Below are 20,726 nucleotides of genomic sequence, written 5' to 3' on the forward strand. Positions count from 1 at the left end.
TGGAGGTGACAAGGAAGGACTGGACGCGGCACTCAGTGCTCTGGGCTGTGGGTGACACGGTGGGGATGGCGAACAGGTTGATGATCCTGCAGCCACCCTCCAACCGAAATTCTGCGGGCACAGGGCAGGGTGGAAGGACACGATCCTGTTCGCTTCACGGGGAAATGCTTTTCCCGCTTTTTGAAGCTTTTTGAGGGTTTTTTCCCAAGGGCGGGGAAGCAAAAACCACAGAAAAACCAGCCCGCCCGCACCACCCCCTCTCCGTTTCCGGGGCCCGCCCGCCTTCTCCCTTCCCATCGGGCGGAAGCCGCCGGCGGTGAAGCCACTTCCGGCCGCCATCTTGGCCGCGGGCCCGCTGAGGCTGCGCGCGCGCCGGGCGCCATCTTTGAGCGGGGCACCGGGGACACGGCGGCGGCGGCGGCGGCCCCGGCGGATCGCGGGGACAGCGCGGCGGCGACACGGCGGCCCCCGGGGGCTCGGTAAAACTCCCTGATCGACCGTAAATAGAGCGGTTCGGAGCCCCGCGGCGGTTGTTGGGAGATGAGGGTGGGGGGGCTCCTGGCTCGGCCCCGGCTCCCCCCGCAAGGGCCCGCAGGCCGCGCGTCCCCCGCCGCGCTCTCCCCACAGCGGGAGCGGGGCGGTGAGGGGACCCCCGGGGTGAGGTGGGGGGAGGTGGAATTAGGGGGATTAGGTGGGAATAAAGCCGGGCTGAGGTGGGTTTCCTGCCCGCGGGGCTTTGGGGAGGGGGGAGCTGCGTGCCCGGGGTAGGCCCGAGGCCTTTCCACGGGGCTCGGCCGCCCCCTCAGATTTGCAATCCCAGCGCAGGTGCTTTATAAATCTCCTTGTTTTCAGGTAAAACCTCGTTCCTTCCTGTTGTAGCAACGCGTCTGAGGGGCATTTCTAATGTAGTCACCTAATTGCTCCTCATTCCCCAAAAGAACTTCATGAGCTGAGTAACTCTGGATGCACCGGGTCTGAATTCCTCCCGGAGGTTGTTAAAACAACGCAATTGGGTGACGTTGTTGGGGGTTTCTTGTTTTTTAAAGGTTGGAGCTGAGAGGTTTCTGCTTTCTGCCGTCGATTTGTGTTGTGGGAACGCCAAAAGGAGGTTTTTTTGTTGTTGTTGCGGTGTGTGGGGCCTCCAGGTTATTCCCAGAATTGCACTCAGGGTCACACTTCCCAAATAAAACCCGGCTTTATTTGGCTGTAAAAAAAAATAAAAAGAGATCTCTTGGGGAATAAAGGGGTTTGGGGTTGAGTTTGGGCACACCTGAAGCAGAGCAGGTGGGCTGGAGGTGTTGCTGGATGTGTCCAGGTGTTCCAGGAGCTCTCCAGGGAAAACTTCCTGGTGGTGTCACTTCCCGGCTCCAATGACACCTTTCCAAGGGGCTGCTTCCAGGGGAAATCGAGTCCCTTTGGGATTTAATAAAGCATTCCAGTGAAAAGGAGGAATTATCCCAGGAAATCTCTGCCAGGCCCTGGGGTTGAGCTCAGAAATAGGGAAAAAAAATTGAGTTTATTTTCTTGAATGATTTTCTTCAATTATTCCTGTCTTATCCAGGAGTGGATGTAGCAGCTTCCTTTAGTTTGGGATTGATTCCTGAGGAGGAAAAGCTGGTGGACAATGAAAAAATGGCTGGAAAGGGAGTTAAAATATCTAATTCCTGGTGCTCTTCCTTCTTGATAAACGGGGGTGAATCATCAAATGTTGTTGTCAGGAATTAAAGGCACAAATGGAGCAGCAGGAAGAGGCTTTTCCAGGGGAATCAGGGGACTTTAAACCCGAGAATTCCCCGCAGGGAGGTTCAAGAAAGCTTCTCTCAGGTGTTTTTATGTATTTTCCCTTCAAAAATATAAAGTTGGTGTTGGTTTTTTGGCCTGGTTTTTCCTGACCCTCAGCTACTGCATTTTTTATTTATTTGACTTTATTTTTTTTTTTTACAAAAAATTGGTTTGAAAATATTCTCCTACAAAATTTGAAATGTGTTCTGGACAAGAAAGGGTTTAAAATTCTCGTTAATTTTAATTAATTTGAGACCTGCTGGGTGCACCAGAGTTACTCATTTTTATTTGAATTTTCATTTTTTTTTGATTGCCACCTTGACACCAGTTTAAAATGCAAGGAAAAAAGAAAAAAAAAAGGGGTTTTAATGAACCTTTTTTATAATTAAATTACCTTGATGGAGTTTAGAACTCTGAGGAGTTTTCATTGGGAGGTTTTTTTGTGTGGTTTTTTGGTTGGGGTTTTTTTTTCTGTTGTTGTTCTTTATTTTAAAGCTTTGCTTTATTCCCACTCTTTAAACAAGATTCAGAGTCTGAACAGGAATGTGGGAAAAATGTGGAAGGCAAAATGCTGATGTAGTTTATAAAGGAATTAAATCTGAAGGGATTTTCTTTCCCCCCAGGGTGGTGGATGTAGGAATGTTGCATTTTGGGTGTGTCTGACTGCCTGAGGAAAGGAAATGCCACCTTCCAGACTGGGAATTCCTCCTGATTTGGGTTTGAATTCCTGCTCTCAGCCAGGAATGGCCCCTAATTCCCACGGATTTAAGTGTTGGCTTGAGCAAACTGAAGAATTCAGGCTTGAAATTTAATTTTAACTCCCGACAGCGTTGGGAAAACACCTGGAAAAACGTTGAACTTCCACAAGAAGGAGCTCCAGGAATTTTTAGGAGTAGATTGCCAGGAATCTCCATGACCCCAAGTCTGGTTTTGAAGGTCCAAAGTGAATTAACCCCGTGGAGATGGAAGAAGGGGAGGAAACCCTGCACTTAATTCCTGTTTTATTCCCTTTGTCAAGCAGTCAAAAAAAACCCCACAACCCAATCACTAATACAAGAACCCAACTTTTCCTCTCTTTATTTTAGATTTGGGAAAATTCCCTGCCAAAAAAAAAAAAAAATCCTGGGAAAATTCACTAGTGTTTGTGTGAGTAAAAGGTTCCAAGCATTTATTCTTAACCTGTAAAGAACAATTTCACTGAGTTTTGTCCCCCCCCCAAAGAGTCAGAAATCCTTTGCACAGAAATGTGAGAGGGGTAAATTTACTTTTATTTGGATTTTAGCTGGTCTGGTTGCAGGTGTGGAAAAGAAACCCAAAAATGTGATTTTTTTTTTAAAAATAAGAATATCCAAAAGAAATGTGTGATTTCACATTCAAAAAATGCCCAATAAACCCATTTTTTGGTGGCACCAAAAACCCAAGCAGCTGCTGAATCAGATCCAAACCATTGGATAATGATGGATAAATGGATTAGGGAACAGCACACGATGCCAAAATTGTAAGATTTGATGGAAAACCAACGAATTCCCAATCCAAATTCCCAATCCGTGCAGCCATGCCGCTCCCAAAGCAACTCCCTGCTTTCCCAGAGCTTGCTGCATCCCTGAGCTGCTCCCTGCTTTTCCTTGGATGCACTTCCTGATGAGGGCAGAGCCGTTCCCGGGGGATGGATGGGTGTGGATGGATGTGTTTGTCCCTCGTGCTGTCCGTGTGTCCCCACATTGCCTCTCACAATCATCACCTTGACCTCACCTCGTCCAAAATTACGGAAATAATCTCATTTTTCTGCCCAGTTTTCTCCCAAATGAGAGACTTTGCCTGCAGTTTGATGTGGGAAATGGGCTAAAATCGCTGATTTTTTGCTGGTTTTCTCCCTGACTTTGCTATCCCTCCCTCTTTTGGGGTGTGTATAAACACATTTGTGGGTTTATACACACGATTATTTGGGGGGGGGGGGGGGGTTTGCTGTACAGGTCATAAAGACGGGGGAAGGTTTTTGTGTTTTCTTAATAGGTGAAGAAATCTTGGAAGACCCGAAATTGCAACTTACTGAATTAAATAATTTAAAAAAAAAAAAAAAATTAAAAAAAAAAAATATTAGAAATTCCCCAGCTGTGGAAGATGGAGCCTCATTTTTGCAGCCACTTTGAATCCCGAGTTCATCTTTAAAAAAGGCGCTGGGGCTTTTTAAAAATTTTTTTTGTTGGTTCTTTTTTTATGGTTCTTTTTGGTTTTTATTTTTTTGGTTTTTTTTGGAAGAGCTAAAATATCCCTGGCTGTCTCCAGTGTGACAGTATTCCAATGGACTTGATTCCTCCATTAGTTTGTCAGATTGTTTTAAGAGCACCTCAGAGTTTGGAATTGTGGAATTGTTGGCTGAGAGGTTCCCTTGGAATTGTGAGGAGGAAAATTCTGTCTGCCCCTTTGTTATTCATTCACGGACTCCTTCGGCCTACAGGAGAAGGGAACTGCATGGCTGGGAAGATCAAAGCCTGTGCTGAACGTGGCCAGGTGGGTGAGCCCCAAAAATCCTCTGGGATTGGGAAAAAATCCGGGATGTAGTGCTTGGATTCCATGGAAATGATCAGTGAGCTGTTAAAATCGATTAATGGTGGTATTTCCAATTAATGTTGTTGAGATGTGAAGGCTCGGTGTTGAGCTGTGATGTTATGATGTGATTATTATTAATACCTAACGATTAAAGTTTAATTTCAGATGGGAAATCATCGATTATATTAATCATAGAACATGGAATAATACATGATCATAATAAAATCTTGTGATGTCGTTGAGAACTCAGAATTACAATCAGGTTTTTTTTTTTTTAACCTTGGGTCACACCCTAAAATTAAAGTTTGATTTCCAACGGGAAATAAGAAGTGATATTAATAATATAACGTGAAACAAGATGTGAAAATAACACAATATTATCGTATCATTGATGGCTCAAAATTGCACCCAATTTTTGAAGAAATTGGGTCACACCCTAAAATTAAAGTTGAATTTCAAATGGGAAATAATAGGTGATAGTATAATATCATCATGTCATTGATAACTCAGAATGACACCCCATTTTTGAAGAAATTGGGTCACTTTTGGGTCACACCTTAAAGTTTAATTTCAAATGGGAGATAATACATTAATAATATAGTAGGAAATAATATGTGATAATAATAGAATGTTACCATATTATTGAGAACTCCAAATTACACCCAATTTTTGAAGAAATTGGGTTGCTTTTGGGTCACACCCTAAAATTAAAGTTTCATTTCAAGTAGGAAATAATAGATGATCTTAATAATGCAAAATGTGAAATAATAGATGATAATAATCAAATATTACTGTATCATTGGTAACTCAGAATGACACCCAATTTTTGAAGAAGTGGCTCTATTTTGGGTCACACCCTAAGTTTTTTCTACCTCAAGACACACAGCTGTTATTAAGGTCACGGCATCGAATTTGTGCAGACAAAATTCCTGCAGTTTTGGACAAATCTGACCAAAAATCTCTCTGCATTTCCCATTTTAAAAACAGAATTGCAGACAAATTCGGCTTCGTTTTTGTGCCCAGCTGATTTCCAGTCATTGCCTCCCTCCAAAGATGAATTTGATAAATAGGAAACAACTCTAAAACCAATCATTTTTATGAATGATCCCTTTCTTTAGGGTTACTTTTAAAAAGAAGCTTTCACTGCTAAACCAGGAGAAGCCTTTGAGTGCCAGGAAGCGAAGCCAATTCTTGCCCAGGCTGGAGGAAGACCCTGAGAGCAAAACCCTGAGCTTTTCCAAGGATTTCTGCAGCATGTCCAACCACGGAGACGACTGCTACTTCTTCTTCTATTCCACGTGCAACAAGGTGAGTCTGGATCGAATTCCCTTCGCAATTCTTTCATTCCCTTCTCCTCCTTCTCAAGCCAGGAGCGCCAAGAATGCGATGAAACAAATTCCTCTTAATTAATTAATTCATTAATTCATTACTCCGCTCCCAGCTCTTAAAAAGGGGGATTTTTTTAAAGCTGTGTGCTTTTCCCATCCCTGGTTTTGTTGCTGATTTCCCGTGGATTTCAGGGAGACAGCTGTGCCTTCCGCCACTGTGAGGCCGCCCTGGGAAGCGAGACCGTCTGCACCCTGTGGCAGGAGGGGCGTTGCTTCAGGAATGTCTGCAGGTTCAGGCACATGGAAATCGACGTGAGTGTTCCCTAAAAAAATAACCTCTCCTCATCCCAAAACCTCGACAGCACTTCCCAGGGATTTTGGGAGGGGTGAGGAGGGGATAAATGTGCTTTTCCATCAGAGATTTAGAGGGATTTGGGTTGCTAGGAGGGAGGTGGAGGAGGGGAAAAAAAAAAAAATCCATTTTTAAGGTGTTTCCCGGCAGGAAATGTTGGTGTGAAGTGATGTTATTCCCAAAATTTTTGCCAGAGCGACCACGTGGATCCCACTGCTTAAATGGGGTGGGAAACAGGTTATTCCTGAGAGCTGGAAAATGGCCCTGTCAGGGCTCTTCTGCCTTGAATTTCTCCACAAAACTTTATCCTTTGGAATTGTACAGAAAAAAGATGGGAAGGAGCTAAAGCTCTGAAAGATAAATTCAGGTTGATTTCACCAGCAGTTGAAATCTGAACATGGAAATATTTCCCTGTGAATAATCCCATTCTTTTGGATTTTGCATTAATTTAATCCTGAATTTCTGTGTGACAGTCTCCTGTCTTCTCCACCTGAACAACAACAAAGCAAATCCAGATAATACCCAGTTTTTCCAGCCTAGAAAACCTCCTTTCTAAGCCCTAAAATACTTCCAGTGAGAAGCTGCCCTCTGCAATGACATTTCACCCCTTCCCTGTGGCCTGTTGGGAACCTGAGTCTGTTTGTAGATCCAAGGCAGAATTCCCTGAGCTTGGATTTGGGATTTTTCCCTCAGAAAAAGAGGAGTGAGATCGCTTGTTACTGGGAGAACCAGCCAGGAGGCTGCCAGAAGCACAACTGTGCTTTCCACCACACCAAGGGACGTTACGTTGACGGGCTCTTCCTACCCCCGAGCAAAAGTGAGTTTTTCACCTCTTTTCTCCTTGAAATATTCATGAATTAATGGTGGATATTCCTTAAAATGATGTGGAGGCTCAAGGAACTGGTGGTTTCTGGCTGAAGGAGAGGTTTGCAGTCACGGGAATGGAGTGAAATTCGGAGTTTGGAATTTTTATGCCGCTCTGTGTTTTGTGATTTTTGCTTTTTAAAGTTCCTTTCCTCCTCTCTCCTTTGATCCCTTTCTGGCTGGGGAATAAGGAACCGGATCTGGGCGTGTTTTCTTATCAAATCTACAACGTTTGGGGTCAAAGTTTGGAATTTCTGAGTCAGGTTTGATTTTGCTGTTCCAGCCACTCTTCCAAGTCCCCCCGAGGCTGCGGAGGACGAGGTGAAAATGGTGCAGATGCAGCAGAACAAACTCTCTGTGCAGTCCAACCCTTCCCCACAGCTCAGGGGGGTGATGAAAGTGGAAAACTCCGAGAATGTCCCGAGTCCCACCCATCCCCCAGTCGTCATCAACGCTGCAGATGATGATGAAGATGATGATGGTGAGAAATCTTGAATTATTTAGAACGTTCCTGCTTTAAATCAAAACAGAAATCGCAAAATGTGTGGATTTTGCAGTGGTTTAAGCCACAGAGAAGAGCTCCTGAATGTTTTTATGGATTGAAATATTGGGTGAACCATCTGAAAATGAAAAATCTTGGCTAAATCCCTGCTCCAGAAGTGAATTAATTTGGAGTTTCGTTTTCCCTTCCAGACCAGCTTTCTGAAGAAGGAGAAGAAACTAAAACCCCAGTCCAGCCACCAACCACAGAAACCCACAATGGGCTGAGGGTGATTTCCACCAGGAAATCCAATTCCAGTGCAAAGCAAGGTATTCCAAGAGCTGCAGGAGGGAGGGATTGGGAGGAAGATTGGACAATGAAAAGCAAAATATTCCTAAAATACAACAGAACTCAGGAATGCTGAATGGAATCCGGGAGTTCATTCCCACCTGATCGTGTTCCCCAAGCAGGGAAAATCCTTCTGGCTTGGTTTTGTGGGACAAAATAGAGTTTAAGTGGAGTTTAAAGAGTTTAAGTGGAGTTTAGATGTCTGCAGATGTCCCTTCAGGCACTGTGGAAATCCATATCCAAGTGATAAAGGAATCTTTAATCCCTCTCCATGAATTAGTGCTTAAAAGTGTGGATTTTCCCCTGGAGGGTGAAAAAAAGGTGTGAGTTTTCCAAAATCCCAACTGTTCTGGGGGTTTTTAACTGCTGGGGAGTGTTGACAGGGTTTATCCCAAATACTTTGGGAAGAATTGACCTCAAGTTCCTGAATTACTCTCTGCTTCCAGATGACAACTTAAATTTCGGGATAAAAACCCTGGAAGAGATCAAACTGAAGAAACTCAAGGAAAAAGCCAAAAAACAAGGTGGTGAGTTAATATCCTTAATATCCCTCCTTTCTTATCCGTCTGCCTTCTGTTCATCCTTGGCTTTAATCCTGATTTTCCTTGGATAATTTGCAAGAGAAAGAAGTTTTTTTTGGCACTCTCGGGAGCTCCTGCAGGGACAGCCTTCCATGTTTTTTGAGAGGGGGGCTTACTCTGGCCTGTTTTCCCAGTCCTGCTTGGAATTCCAAGGGCAAATCCAAGGGAAATTGCTAAATATCCTGATTTTTCCATGTTTTTCCATGCAGAAGGTCCTTCAGGAGTGGCTGTGGATCCCCTCCAAGCCCGGAGCATTCCGGTGCCGGAGAAGGAAAACGTCCGGACCGTGCTGAGAACTGTGACCCTCTCCTCAAAGGAAGGTAATCCCAAATCCCAAAATTCCCATTCCACGGCTCCTAACCCAAATTATTGATCATTAGGATAATTCACACATGTGGTGCTGCCTTTTCCTGATTTGAATTTCCAAGGCTGTGGTTGTGTTGCAAAAGTTTGGAATTCGTAGGTGCTGGATTTGTTTGGAATTAAAGCTCAGGAAGTTTTATCACTGAAACCATTTCTCCTCCCAGTCCTTCTTTCAGTTCCTGTGGTTTGGCTGCCAGAAAATGTCATTTTTTGGGATAAGAGCTGGAATTGGGATGGTTTTCCTGATTTTCTGTGCACTGAAGAGATCCTTCTTTATTTTAGGGGAGGACCCTGTGATCCAGCTGAATCTTCCTGACAGACTGGGAAAAAGGAAAACCCTCATGGGTGAGAGCTTTTTGTGAAGTATTGACAGCAGAAACAGCAAATTCTCTTAGCAACCAAACACCACAAATATTTTAAAAATAAAATCGACCTGGGAGGATTCAGATTCCTGGGGGATTGTTCTTAAACCCTCCAGCAGAGGAATAATTCTGAAAGAATTTCTCATTTTGTGTCTTTCTGAAGCTGGGAAAACTTTCCTTCCCCTGAGGAGGAACGTTGCTGACAGGCTGGGGAGGAAGGCAGAGCTGCAGGGAAATGCTGACAAGGCCCCAAAGAGAGGCACAGGTACCGAACACTCCTGGATTTCCCTCCTGGAATTTCTCTCCAGGTTTTCTGTTGGGATTTTCTGTTCCTCCTTTCTCCTCACGGTTCTTTTTGCACCTTGGTTTGAGGGCTCATGGTCCCTCTGAATCCTGCTGAGGTTCTCTCCTGTCTCGTTTCCCACACAAAATTGGGATTTCTGCCACTTTTTTAACTTTTCCTGGTTGGTTTTTTTTAGTTCAAGTCCTCAAGTCCCTGAAGGAGAGGCTGGGGCTGCCCTCTGAGCAGAGCAGCACAGAGACAGGTAAACATTGGATTTGGAATATTCCTTCCTTTTTTTGTCTTCTTCCCAAGATCTCCCATGCAACCTTAAATTGTTAATTTTAGAGGATAACTGGCTCTGCTTTTCCAAATCCAAGTGGTTTAAAGGAGAGAGAGAACTTTATTGTTAAGGGAATTGGGATTGTTCATCCTGGAGAGGAGAAGTTTTGGGGTGATCTCATTGTGGCCTGAAGGGAGCCTGCAGGAAAGGTGGGGAGGGAATATTTCCAAGGCATGGAGTGCCAGGACAAGGGGAATGGCTTCACACTGATGGGGAATAGGTTTAGATGGGATATTGGGATGGAATTGTTCCCTGGGAGGGTGGGGAGGAGCTGAGATGGAATTACCAGAGAAGCTGTGGCTGCCCCTGGATTCCTGGCAGTGTCCACGGCCGGGTTGGAGCGCCCTGGGATAGTGAAAGGTGTCCCTGGATGATCCTTAAGGTCCTTCCCACCCAAGGCTACACTGAGAGCCCTCAATCCCAAATTCCCTCAGTGCTGGGAGAAATTTTGGAGACTTTTCCCAAAATCCTTGGACTCCCTTTAACGGCCGCTTCTCGCCGGCTTTGATTTTTGCTGAATACAGACAAAGCTGCCAAACCCATCGAGGAGATCCGGGTGAAAACCCTGGAGGAAATCCGTCTGGAAAGAGCCAACCAGAGGCGAGGGGAACCCCCAGCCAAAATCCCAGGAGAAGGCAGGAAAACAGAAGATCCCAACCCCGGAGCCAGATCCTCCCCGGCCATCCGCATCAAATCCCTGGCGGGAGCCCTGGCAGAGAAAAACCACAAGAGGCTGGGAGAAGAGAAGGAAAAACCCGAGGAATTCTCCAGCAAAGCCAAAGCTGAGGCTGATCCTGGGAAACAGAACATTCCTGCCCCAGCCGTGGTGGGAAGGGTGCAGCTGGCAGAGCCGGGAAGAGCCAAAGCGGCCGGAGAAGTGCGGATCAAAACCTTGGAGGAGATCAAGAGGGAGAAAGCCCTGAGGATGCAGCAGAGTGGGGAGAACGTTCCTGCTCCTCCTGCCCCGCCTGAGCCAGCCCTGAGGGGCAGGAAACTGCTCCGGGTCACCAAGGTCATAGGTGAGGAGGGAGCTGCTTCCCCTTGGCAGCAAATCCCAATTTACTCAGGAATCGCTTGGAGCTTTCCTTCCGCGGGCGCTTGAAAAGTTTCAGGCTCCAGAGTTGGAAGGATCATGAATTTTCCATGAATTTCCATGAATTTCCATGTGTTTTCGACTGGAAAATTGATTCCTTGAGGAGCTTTCAGGCTCCAGATTTAAAAGGATCACGGGATTTTCCACAAATTCCATGAGTTTTGTGTGTTTCCCACTGGAAAATTCATTCCTTGAGGAGCTTTCAGGCTCCAGAGTGGAAGGATCACGGGATTCTCCACGAATTCCATGAATTTCTGTGTTTCCCACTGGAAAATTGATTCCTTGAGGAGCTTTCAGGCTCCAGAGTAGGAAGGATCACGGGATTTCCCATGAATTCCATGAATTTCTGTGTTTCCCACTGGAAAATTGATTCCTGGAGGAGCTTTCAGGCTCCAGAGTTGGAAGGATCACGGGATTCTCCATGAATTTCCATGTGTTTTCCACTGGAAAATTCATTCCTTGAGGAGCTTTCAGGCTTCAGATTTAAAAGGATCACGGGATTTTCCATGAATTCCATGAATTTTGTGTGTTTTCCACTGGAAAATTCACTCCTTAAGAAGTTTCATAGTGTCATTCCCACCTTGCTTTTTTCTGGCCTGGCTTTGTGGGGTCTTCCCTGTGCTGGAATCCATTCCATTCCTCTTTGGAATATCTTTTGGGAAGGGTTTCTCAACGCCTGACCACGAGGGCATTAAAAATCTCATCGTTAAGATGCTTGAATCCATGGAAAAAGAGATGATGGCGCTGAGGCAGAGAGAAAATCCTGCAGGAATTGCTTCCTGTTATTAAAAATAGGGAAATAAAACCCCCCCCAAGGTGATTTATTTCTACTCTGGACCAATTTTTTTATGTTTTCCTTGGTTTAAAGCACCTGGAAGAGAAGAAAAAATGATTGTGGAGCTGAACAAACCTTCCCCCAAAGGAGTCTCTGCACCTGCTGAGGTGAGTCTGAACAGGTTTAGAATAAAACCCTCAAATTCTGATCAATTTGGGCATAAAATGACACATTTCCCAAATAATTTTGGCACGTTTTGTTTCCTATTCTTCACTTTTTCCCACTTTTCCTCATTTGGGAATTCATTAAATGCTGTCAGTTTGATCAGTAAAATTCCCAGAAAACACATCCCCCCCTTAGAATTAATTAAGTACTTAATTTGAACTCATTAATCTGATTATACCTGACAATGAATAAGAACCGCAGGTGGGGAAAATATTTTTGTTTTCAGTGATTTTTCCCTGGCAAACTTTTAAAATCCCCAACTGAATATTTTAATCCCAAAAATTGGAATTTTGGAGGAAATCAGGCTCTGGGGGGGAGGAGGAGCTTGGATGACTTTACATTCCCTAAAATCACTGGATAGGCTCCAGCCAGAGCCTCCTGTTCCATTAAAGCTTGGGGTTTTTTTGGGAATTGCAGTTTTAAAACTGCATTTTCATGGCAGGGATCTCATTTTATGCCAAAAAAAGACTGGATTTCCGCCGTGCCCCGTGGAGCCATTTTGGAGGGATTGCCCCTCAAAATTCCTTAATGAATCCACAGATTTTTACCCCTAGATTTTTATCCTAATAACCCTCCTGGGATCTTTTTTTCCCCCTTCTCAGAATGCAGGGAATTCTGGAGTTCAGGTCAAGAGCCTGGAGGAAATCATGTGGGAGAAGCGTCAGCTGAAGCAGCGCCAGGAGGAGAAACTCCAGAAAGGAGCTGGGCCAATTCCAGCTGAAAAACCCGAAAAAAACAAGGAGAAAACTCCAGGATCAGGGAGCCCCGAATCTGCTGTGGGATCAGCTCATCAGCTGGGCAGGAGGAAAGTGGTGAAATTCCAGGAGGACGGGGTGGGAAACCCGGAGAAGGATCCTGCGGCGTCTCCAGGGAAAAAGGGAGCTCAGGTGCTGGAGAGGAAAGCTAAAAGTAGGTGTTGGGTGTTCCCTTAGGGAATGTTCTGGGAAAAGGGCTTGGGATTTTTGGTGGGAAAACTCAGGGTGAGGTCATTCCCAGCCTGGAATGCCAGGGAATGTGGGCAGCAGGGGAGGGGAGGGGGAAGATGTGGAATGCTGGAGTTCCTACCAGATAAGGAGGGTTGGGAATATCTGGAGCAAATCCAGAGAAGGAATTTGCTGAAGGGACTTGGAGCTCATTCCCTGTGGAGACAGGGTGGGAATGTTGGGAATGTTCAGGCTGGGGAAGAGAAGGATCCAGGGAGACTTCAGAGCTTTTTCCAGGAGATCAAGAAGCTCCAGGAGAGCTGGAGAGGGACTTGGGATGGAGGGACAGGACACAGGGAATGGCTTCCCACTGCCAGAGGGCAGGGCTGGATGGGATATTGGGATGCAATTCCTCCCTGTGGTGCTGGGGAGGGAATGGGGTGGAATTCCCAGAGAATCCATGGCTGCCCCATCCCTGGGAGTGCCCAAGGCCAAGCTGGAGCAGCCTGGGATAGGGAAAAGCATCCCTGGAACACACAGGATGACCCTGGATGATCCTTAAAGTCCCTCCCACCCCAAACCATCCTGGAATTCTGGGATTCTGAAGCAAACCCGATTTGTTTTTTCACCCCGAGCTGGATCATTCCTCTCTTCCCTTCATTCCAGCCAAATCCAAGGTGTGCCTGAAGCCTCTGGATGGCAAAGCCTCCCCCAAGCAGCCCCTGAAGAGGAAGGGTCCCGAGGGCCACCCCCCGGCCGTGGTGGCAGTGAAACCCCTCAGTGCCACCAGCGGGGACACCAAGGAGCCCTCAGCCAAGGTAAAGCCGAATTCCTGGAAAAAACCTGGAAAAAACCTGGAAAACTGGAACCTCCCCAGCTCTCTGGTGCCTTTTAACCACCCCCCCCCCCCCAGAAGTGTCAGGGGAGCAGCACATTCCTGCTTTGGAAGCATCTCCTTCATTATTCCCTGCTGGGATTTGTGAAGGATTTCATCCCTTAAAAGGGAAAAAATTCCTTAAAAAAAAAGAAAAAAAGGCAGAAAATTCCTCGTTTCAGGAATACCCTGGGTTCACTATTTTGGTGAAGCAGCAAAGGAAGAATCTCCTAAAATACTGCATTTTTATGTGGTGACTTTTTGGGGTTTATTTTCAGGGACTTTGGGGTTTCTTCTCAGTGACTTTTTTTCAGGGACTTTGAGGTTTCTTCTCAGGGATTTTTTTAGGATTTCTTCCCAGTGACTTTTTGGGGTTTGGTGACTTTTTGGGAGTTGTTTTCAGGGACTTTGGGGTTTCTTTTCAGTGACTCTGAGGTTTCTTTTTGGTACCTTTGGGGTTTATTTTCAGTCACTTTTTTGGGGCTTTTTTCAGGGACTTTGGGATTTCTTTTCAGTGACTCTGAGGTTTCTTTTTGGTGCCTTTGGGGTTTCTTTTTGGTGCCTTTGGGGTTTCTTTTTGGTGCCTTTGGGGTTTCTTTTTGGTACCTTTGGGGTTTCTTTTCGGTACCTTTGGGGTTTATTTTCAGTGACTTTTTTGGGGCTCTTTTCAGTGACTTTGAGGTTTCTTTTCAGAGATTTTTTTAGGATTTCTTCCCAGTGACTTTTTAGGGTTTGGTGACTTTTTGGGGGTTGTTTTCATTGCCTTTAGGGTTTCTTTTATATATTTATAAAAATTATCCTGCTTTTCCTTCTCCTCCTCTTCCTTCCCAGGCCGTGGCTCCGGCTGCTCCAGAGGACAACCCGGCCTCCATCCCTCGGAGAGAAAGTTCCCAGAGCAGGTAACAGCAATCCCAGCTTGTCCTTGTCCTTCCTGATCCCTGGGATCGGATGTGGGGTCGTCCACGTGTGGAAAATCAGAATTTTAAGGAAATTGGTGCCAAAATCCAACAAAACAACAACAAAAGAATTGTTGGAATGAATTCCTGGAGCAGCAGAACTTGTTAAGGGATTTTCTGAAAATGCTGTGCTTGGGCACAGCTTTTGAGTGGCTTTTTGGGATTTCTTTCCAGTCTTTTGGGGTTTTTTTTTCAGGGACTTCAGTGGCTTTTTGGGGTTTTTTTTCACTGACTTCAAGGTTTATTTTCAGAGACTTTTTTAGGATTTCTTCCCAGTAACTTTTCGGGGTTTGTTTTCAGTGCCTTTGAGGTTTCTTTTCAATGACTTTGGGGTTTCTTTCCAGTGACTTTTTTGGGGTTTTTCTCAGTGACTTTTTGGGGTTCTTTCCAGTGACTTTGCAGTTTCTTTTCAGTGACTTTTTGGAGGTTTTTTTCAGTGACTTTGGAGTTTTTCTGGTGCCTTTTTGGGGTGTTTTTCAGGGACTGGGGTTTATTTTCAGTGGCTTTTTGGGGGTTGTTTTCAGTGACTTTGGGGTTTCTTCTCTGGCTTTTTGGGGTTTCTTTTCAATGACTTTGGGGTTTCTTCTCAGTGGCTTTTTGGGGTTTCTTTTCAGCGCCTTTGGGGTTTCTTTTCAGCGCCTTTGGGGTTTCTTTTCAGCGCCTTTGGGGTTTCTTTTCAGCGCCTTCGGGGTTTCTTTTCAGCACCTTTGGGGTTTCTTTCCAGTGACTTTTCGGTGGTTTTTTTCCAGTGATTTTGGGGTTCCTCTTCAGCACCTTTTTGGAGTTCCAGTGCCTTCTTTGAATCTCTTTTAAATGACTTCCTGGGATTTTTTTTTTTTTCCAGTGACTTTTTGGGGTTTTTTTCTCACCCCTTCTCCCCTCAACTTCCACCTCTTATTTCCTCATACCCAAACCCCCAACTGCTCCAGCTCATCCTAAACTTCCCAAACCCTAATCCCAACCTCCCAAATTCCCTCCATCACCACCCCCCATGGGAACATTCACCTGGTAAACCCCACCTAAGGAACATCCCACGCTGATTTTCCCCTTTCCTTGTTTCTCCCAGCCCCGAGCTGCACGTGGGGAGCCAGGCAGATTCCCTGGCACAGTCAGAGGTGTCCGGCTCCTCCTCCTCCTCCTCCTCCTCCTCCTCCTCCCTGGAAGTTCCGGTGAAGCTGCGGCGCCTCAGCTCCGCCAGCTCCTCCAAACCCCCCCTGTCCGTGGAGGACGACTTTGAGAAGCTCATCTGGGAGATCTCAGGAGGAAAACTGGAAGCAGAAATCGACCTGGATCCAGGGAAAGATGAGGATGATCTCCTGCTGGAACTCTCGGAGATGATTGACAGCTGAGATGGGCAGGGTTGGGTTGGTTTTTTTTTCAAAAAAAAAAAACCCAAAAAAAAGACACACCACCAAAAAAAAAAAAAAGGAAAATTCCTTCCCCCACATCCTGTAAATGTTGTTGGATCCGTGGAGGAGATGCTTTTCCTGGCTCGAAGCACAGTTGGATTGTTAGGCAGAATGTGCACTCAGTTATCCCGAAATTCCGGGCCCAGCTGATCCCGAGGCTGTGCCGGCGGCTCCTCCCACACAGCAGAGGACAAAGCACTTGGAATTCTCTTGGGAGGACACAGATCCCATCTCCAGAGCCATCCCAGGATGGGATCAAAGCTCCCCCTCATCCCCCTGCTGGGATTCCCTGGACAGTGAATCCCCAAAAAAGCCTGGAGTTACTATGTCAACTCTGGAATTGACGGATGGACGCTGCCTTTGGACTCGGAATCGAGGGCAATTCGGGAGAGCCGGGTTGGGAGAGGGAGCAGCTGAGCCAGGATTTTGGACCAAACACTGCCAGGGTGAGCCTGACTTGGAATTTCCAGGGGGAATTTTTCCTCATGGCCACCGGGGATCCTGGGATGGGCAACCAAAATTCCCTTGGCTGCCTGCAGGAATTTGGGAAAGCCAGGATTGCTTCAAGTGCCTCTGGTTCCGAGGATCCCTCCCCTGCTGAAGGACTGCAATGAGCCTCCCCCATCCAGCTGGAATCATTTTGGGAGGGAGGAAAAGCACCTGGAAGGTTCTGCCCCGCCCCCCCCCCCCCCCTCAGCTGTTTCCCTCTTTTCCAGCCCGCTGGAGATGGGATTTGATGGAATCCCCGTGGGGTTTTTTTTGTGTAAATATTTTATTCTTCCATTTTATATTTGTATGATTGTATTTAAGGGATATTAAAGGTAGGCTGCTCACGCTCGTGTCTGTGCAGATCCCTCTGCTTTGCCTTGCTTTGTTTAAGGAATGGGATTCAACAGAGTGTTAATTACCAATTAATGAGGCCCAGCAGGAGCGGTGCAGTCGTCCCTCTGTGCTGGACAAGAGCAAGAAAAAAAATGTACTAACAACCTAAAATAATAACAAAACCCCCCTAATAATAGCAAGAAAAAAAATGTACTAACACCCTAAAATAATAGCAAAAAACCCCTAATACTAGCAAGAAAAAAAATGTACTAACAACCTAAAATAATAACAAAACCTCCCCTAATAATAGCAAGAAAAAAAACGTACTAAAAACCAAAACAACTCCAAAAAATAACAATAAAAAAACCTTATAAAAACAAAAATCCTCCCGCCGCCCTCACACACACCGCCACTATCCCACAGTGCCCCGCGCGTTCCTCCAGCCCCGCACACCGCCACTATCCCACAGTGCCCCACGCGTTCCTCCAGCCCCGCACACCGCCACTATCCCACAGTGCCCCGCGCGTTCCTCCAGCCTCGCACACCGCCACTATCCCACAGTGCCCCGCGCGTTCCTCCAGCCTCGCACACCGCCACTATCCCACAGTGCCCCGCGCGCTCCTCCAGCCCCTCACACCGCCACTGTCCCACAGTGCCCCGCGCGCTCCTCCAGCCCCTCACACCGCCACTATCCCACAGTGCCCCGCGCGCTCCTCCAGCCCCTCACACCGCCACTATCCCACAGTGCCCCGCGCGCTCTTCCAGCCCCGCACACCGCCACTATCCCACAGTGCCCCGCGCGCTCCTCCAGCCCCGCACACCGCCACTATCCCACAGTGCCCCGCGCGCCGCCGTCCCCTCACGCCGCCGCTCTCCAGGCGGGCCCCGAGCAGCCATGGCGTACCGCGGGCAGGGCCAGAAGGTGCAGAAGGTGATGGTGCAGCCCATCGTATCCTGCCTCGAGTCCCTCAGGGCGCCGGAGGAGCGCGGGGAGGCCGCGGGGAGCGCGGGGTTGGCGGGCGGGAAGCGGGCGGGTTTCATCACCCGGGTAACGGCTCCACCCGCGGCCTTCGTTCCTCAGGGTTCCACCCCACGGGCAGTTCGCGTTTCAGCTCTCAGGAGCCGCGGTCTTCACCCCTGGGGATCGCGGGTTTCACTCGCCGGGGCTCGTGGGTTTCACCCTTCAGGAATGGGGGTTTTCAGCTCCTGAGGGTCGCCGGTTTCACCCCGCGGGGGTCGCGGGTTCCCTGCCCGGGCTGTGCCCGAGGGCTCCTGGCTGTGCTGTGCCCTTAACGCTCGGCTCCAGAACCTGATCTTCCGCTACCTGCAGAACGTGAGTACCGGCAATGGGCGGCCCGGGGGCTTCGCCGCCGCGTCACGGGATGGTTTGGGTTGGAAGGGACCTGAAAAATCCCACCCAGGGACACCTCCCACCGTCCCAGGCTGCTCCAGCCTGGCCTCGGGCACTTCCAGGGATGGGACAGCCACGGATTCTCTGGGAATTCCACCCCAGCCCCCTCCCAGGGAGGAATTCCTTCCCAATCTCCACTTCAAATCCCCTTTCTTTGCCTTCCAAACCATTTAAACTGTGAGGGGAGTGCCTGCTGCTCCTTGATCCTACAACCCATTGCGATAATCCCATGGAACCCCACAACGACTTGGGGTGGGGAGGGACCTTCAAACCCCCCAAAAGCCGAGAACAGAGCAGAGACCCCCTCAGAGCTGTTGACCAAACCCCTTGGGGGGTTCCCATCCCTGATTTTCTCTCCCTGTCCGTGACCTGCAGAGATCCAGGATCCAGGTGTGGCTCTACGAGCAGGTGAACATGAGGATAGAAGGCTGCATCATTGTGAGTGCCACCATCCCCTTGTCCCCCCTGTCTTTTGAGGGGCTTCTCCCCCCCCTCACGAACCCATTCCTTCCTTGTTTTCCATGGAAAATCCACCCTGGGGCTGGGAATGGTCCTGTTTCTCGCAGGAATTGCAGGGTTTGGGGGTTGTTGGTGGGTTTGAGGTCCCTGACTGAGCTCGGTGCTGCTTTGCCAGGGCTTTGATGAGTACATGAACCTGGTGCTGGATGATGCCGAGGAAATTCACTCCAAAACCAAATCCAGGAAGCAGCTGGGTAGGTCAAAGGGGGGTGGGGGGAGCCTGGAATTTGGGTGTGGGGCCGGGAATGCGGCTGTGGGAGCTCGGGAGCTGGGTGTGGGGCCTGGAACTGCAGGTGTTGGAGCCTAAAAATTCAGGTGTGGAACTGGAATGGAGCTGTGGGAGCCTGGGATGTGGATGTGGGAGGCGAAATGCAGGTTTGGGATCCGAAATCCAGGTGTTGGAGCCTAAAGATCCAGCTGTTGGATCTGAAAGGGAGGTGTGGGAACCTGGAACCCACATGTGGGACCTCAGATCCGGGTGTGGGACCTCAAATCCAGGTGTTGGGAGCCTGGAACCTGCATGTGGGACCTCAGATCCGGGTGTGGGATGTGAAATCCAGATGTGGGACCTGGGATCGAGATTTGGAACGTGAAATCTGGGTGTGGGAGCCTGGAACCTGGATGTGGGACCTCAAATCCAGGTGTGAGTCTCAAATCCAGGTGTTGGGAGCTGGAATCCAGCTGTGGGATCCTGGAATCCAGCTGTGGGATCCTGGGACTTGAGCTTGGGACCTGAAATTCAGGTGTGAGCCTAAAAATCCAGCTGTGGGATCCCGGAATCCAGCTGTGGAAGCTGAAATCCAGGTTTAGGACCTGAAACCTGGGTGTGGGACCTCAATCCAGCTGTGGCACCTCAATCCAGCTGTGGGAGCCCCAATTCCCAATCCCAGGGTGGGCCGGGCTGCGCTTTGGGGCCCTTCCATCCCAAAGCATTCCCACATTCCCTGTTCCCGTTGGATTCCAGGTCGGATCATGCTGAAGGGGGACAACATCACCCTCCTGCAGAGCGTCTCCAGTTAGGATTTGGCTGCTGCCAGCTTGGAAAAGCGGGATTGGGATGGGCTGGGAGCTCTGGGAAAGCGGGATTGTGCCACAGGTGAAAATTCCTGCCTTCCCTTGGGAATTGTTTTTTGTAGTTCGAGGCTTTCTTTGGGAAATAAAACGTTTTTCACAAAACCTGGGAATGGGATTTCAGTCTCAGGGTTGGGGGAAAATGGGGGGGGAAAAACATTTTCCAGGGGGTTTTCCCTGTGGGATTGGATAATCCTGGAAGTCCGGGATCCTGGAGCTTCAAGTTTTTCCAAACCAACCCCTTTATCCCCAAACCAATCCTTTCTTCCCAAAAAGAATCCTTTTTTTCCCCAAACCAATCCCTTTTTCCCAAGGAAACGCTTCCCATTCCTCCCCCAAACCGCGGCTCTGCCTCACCCGGGGGCAGCTCCCGGGATTTTCCCCCTTCCATCCTTCCCAGCTGGGACTCCTTTCCCAAGCCACGGGCCGGGAGCAGGGAATTCTGCTGGAATTCTGCTGGAATTCTGCCCGGAGCATCCCAAATTCCTGCCGGAACGGGAAGAAGCTTCCAGAGGGCTCCGACAGAAGGGGGAGCTGCGGGCTCGGCTCTCCCCGATCCCGTTCCCAATCCCAGCAGGAATTCGCGGCTCCCGGACAAGCCGGGAGGAACCGAAATTCCCGGGATCCAGCGGCTTCCCGGGATGAGGAAGAGGAGGAGCAGGGCAGAGATTCCAGGGGAGCTCCACTTTTCCCAACCCCCTTTCCTTGGATTTTCTGCCTCCTCAGAGCCTCCCGTGCTCTCGGCTTTTCCAGAGGGTGGGAATTCCCTCCAGGGCAGGGCTCGGGGGAGGGGGGAGGGCTGGGTGGGGGTAGAGCGACCTTTGGAAGGAATTCCTGGAGGAAACTCCTGGAGGAAATTCCTGGAACACCTCAAAATGCGGGATCAGCTCACTGGGATGTGGGGTCCTGGCACAAATCCCACCTTGGGGCGATCCCACATCTCCAGGAATGGGAATTCCCATTTCCTGCCCCCTTTCCCAGCTCTCCCAAACCCCAAATCCAGCCGGGGCCGCT

General features: G+C 48.3%; 2 protein-coding genes across 3 annotated transcripts; both read left to right on the forward strand.

The window, feature by feature from the left end:
* Positions 1-431: 431 nt before the first annotated feature.
* On the forward strand, positions 432-16,723 carry ZC3H11A (zinc finger CCCH-type containing 11A). 2 transcript variants are annotated; one of them, XM_032132935.1, is made up of 18 exons: positions 432-479; positions 4,241-4,293; positions 5,451-5,640; positions 5,853-5,972; positions 6,706-6,829; positions 7,160-7,357; positions 7,570-7,686; positions 8,152-8,232; positions 8,496-8,606; positions 8,932-8,994; positions 9,175-9,276; positions 9,491-9,556; positions 10,159-10,653; positions 11,596-11,669; positions 12,330-12,636; positions 13,317-13,468; positions 14,356-14,423; positions 15,547-16,723. In XM_032132935.1, the coding sequence occupies exons 3-18, from the start codon at positions 5,587-5,589 to the stop codon at positions 15,827-15,829; spliced, it is 2,415 nt and encodes an 804-aa protein (XP_031988826.1). In that variant the 5' UTR covers positions 432-479; positions 4,241-4,293; positions 5,451-5,586; the 3' UTR covers positions 15,830-16,723. The 2 variants fall into 2 exon arrangements, with proteins under 2 accessions (XP_031988826.1, XP_031988828.1); XM_032132937.1 differs by lacking the exon at positions 432-479 and having other exon boundaries at positions 705-4,293; positions 8,152-8,229.
* A 786-nt stretch (positions 16,724-17,509) lies between these two features.
* On the forward strand, positions 17,510-19,822 carry SNRPE (small nuclear ribonucleoprotein polypeptide E). The gene is made up of 5 exons (XM_032133390.1): positions 17,510-17,660; positions 18,018-18,044; positions 18,498-18,560; positions 18,757-18,835; positions 19,606-19,822. Exons 1-5 carry the CDS (start codon positions 17,607-17,609, stop codon positions 19,659-19,661), a joined length of 279 nt encoding a protein of 92 aa, XP_031989281.1. The 5' UTR covers positions 17,510-17,606; the 3' UTR covers positions 19,662-19,822.
* Positions 19,823-20,726: the final 904 nt, after the last annotated feature.

Source organism: Corvus moneduloides, chromosome 24 (assembly GCF_009650955.1).
Source record: "Corvus moneduloides isolate bCorMon1 chromosome 24, bCorMon1.pri, whole genome shotgun sequence".
NCBI classification, from domain to species: domain Eukaryota; kingdom Metazoa; phylum Chordata; class Aves; order Passeriformes; family Corvidae; genus Corvus; species Corvus moneduloides.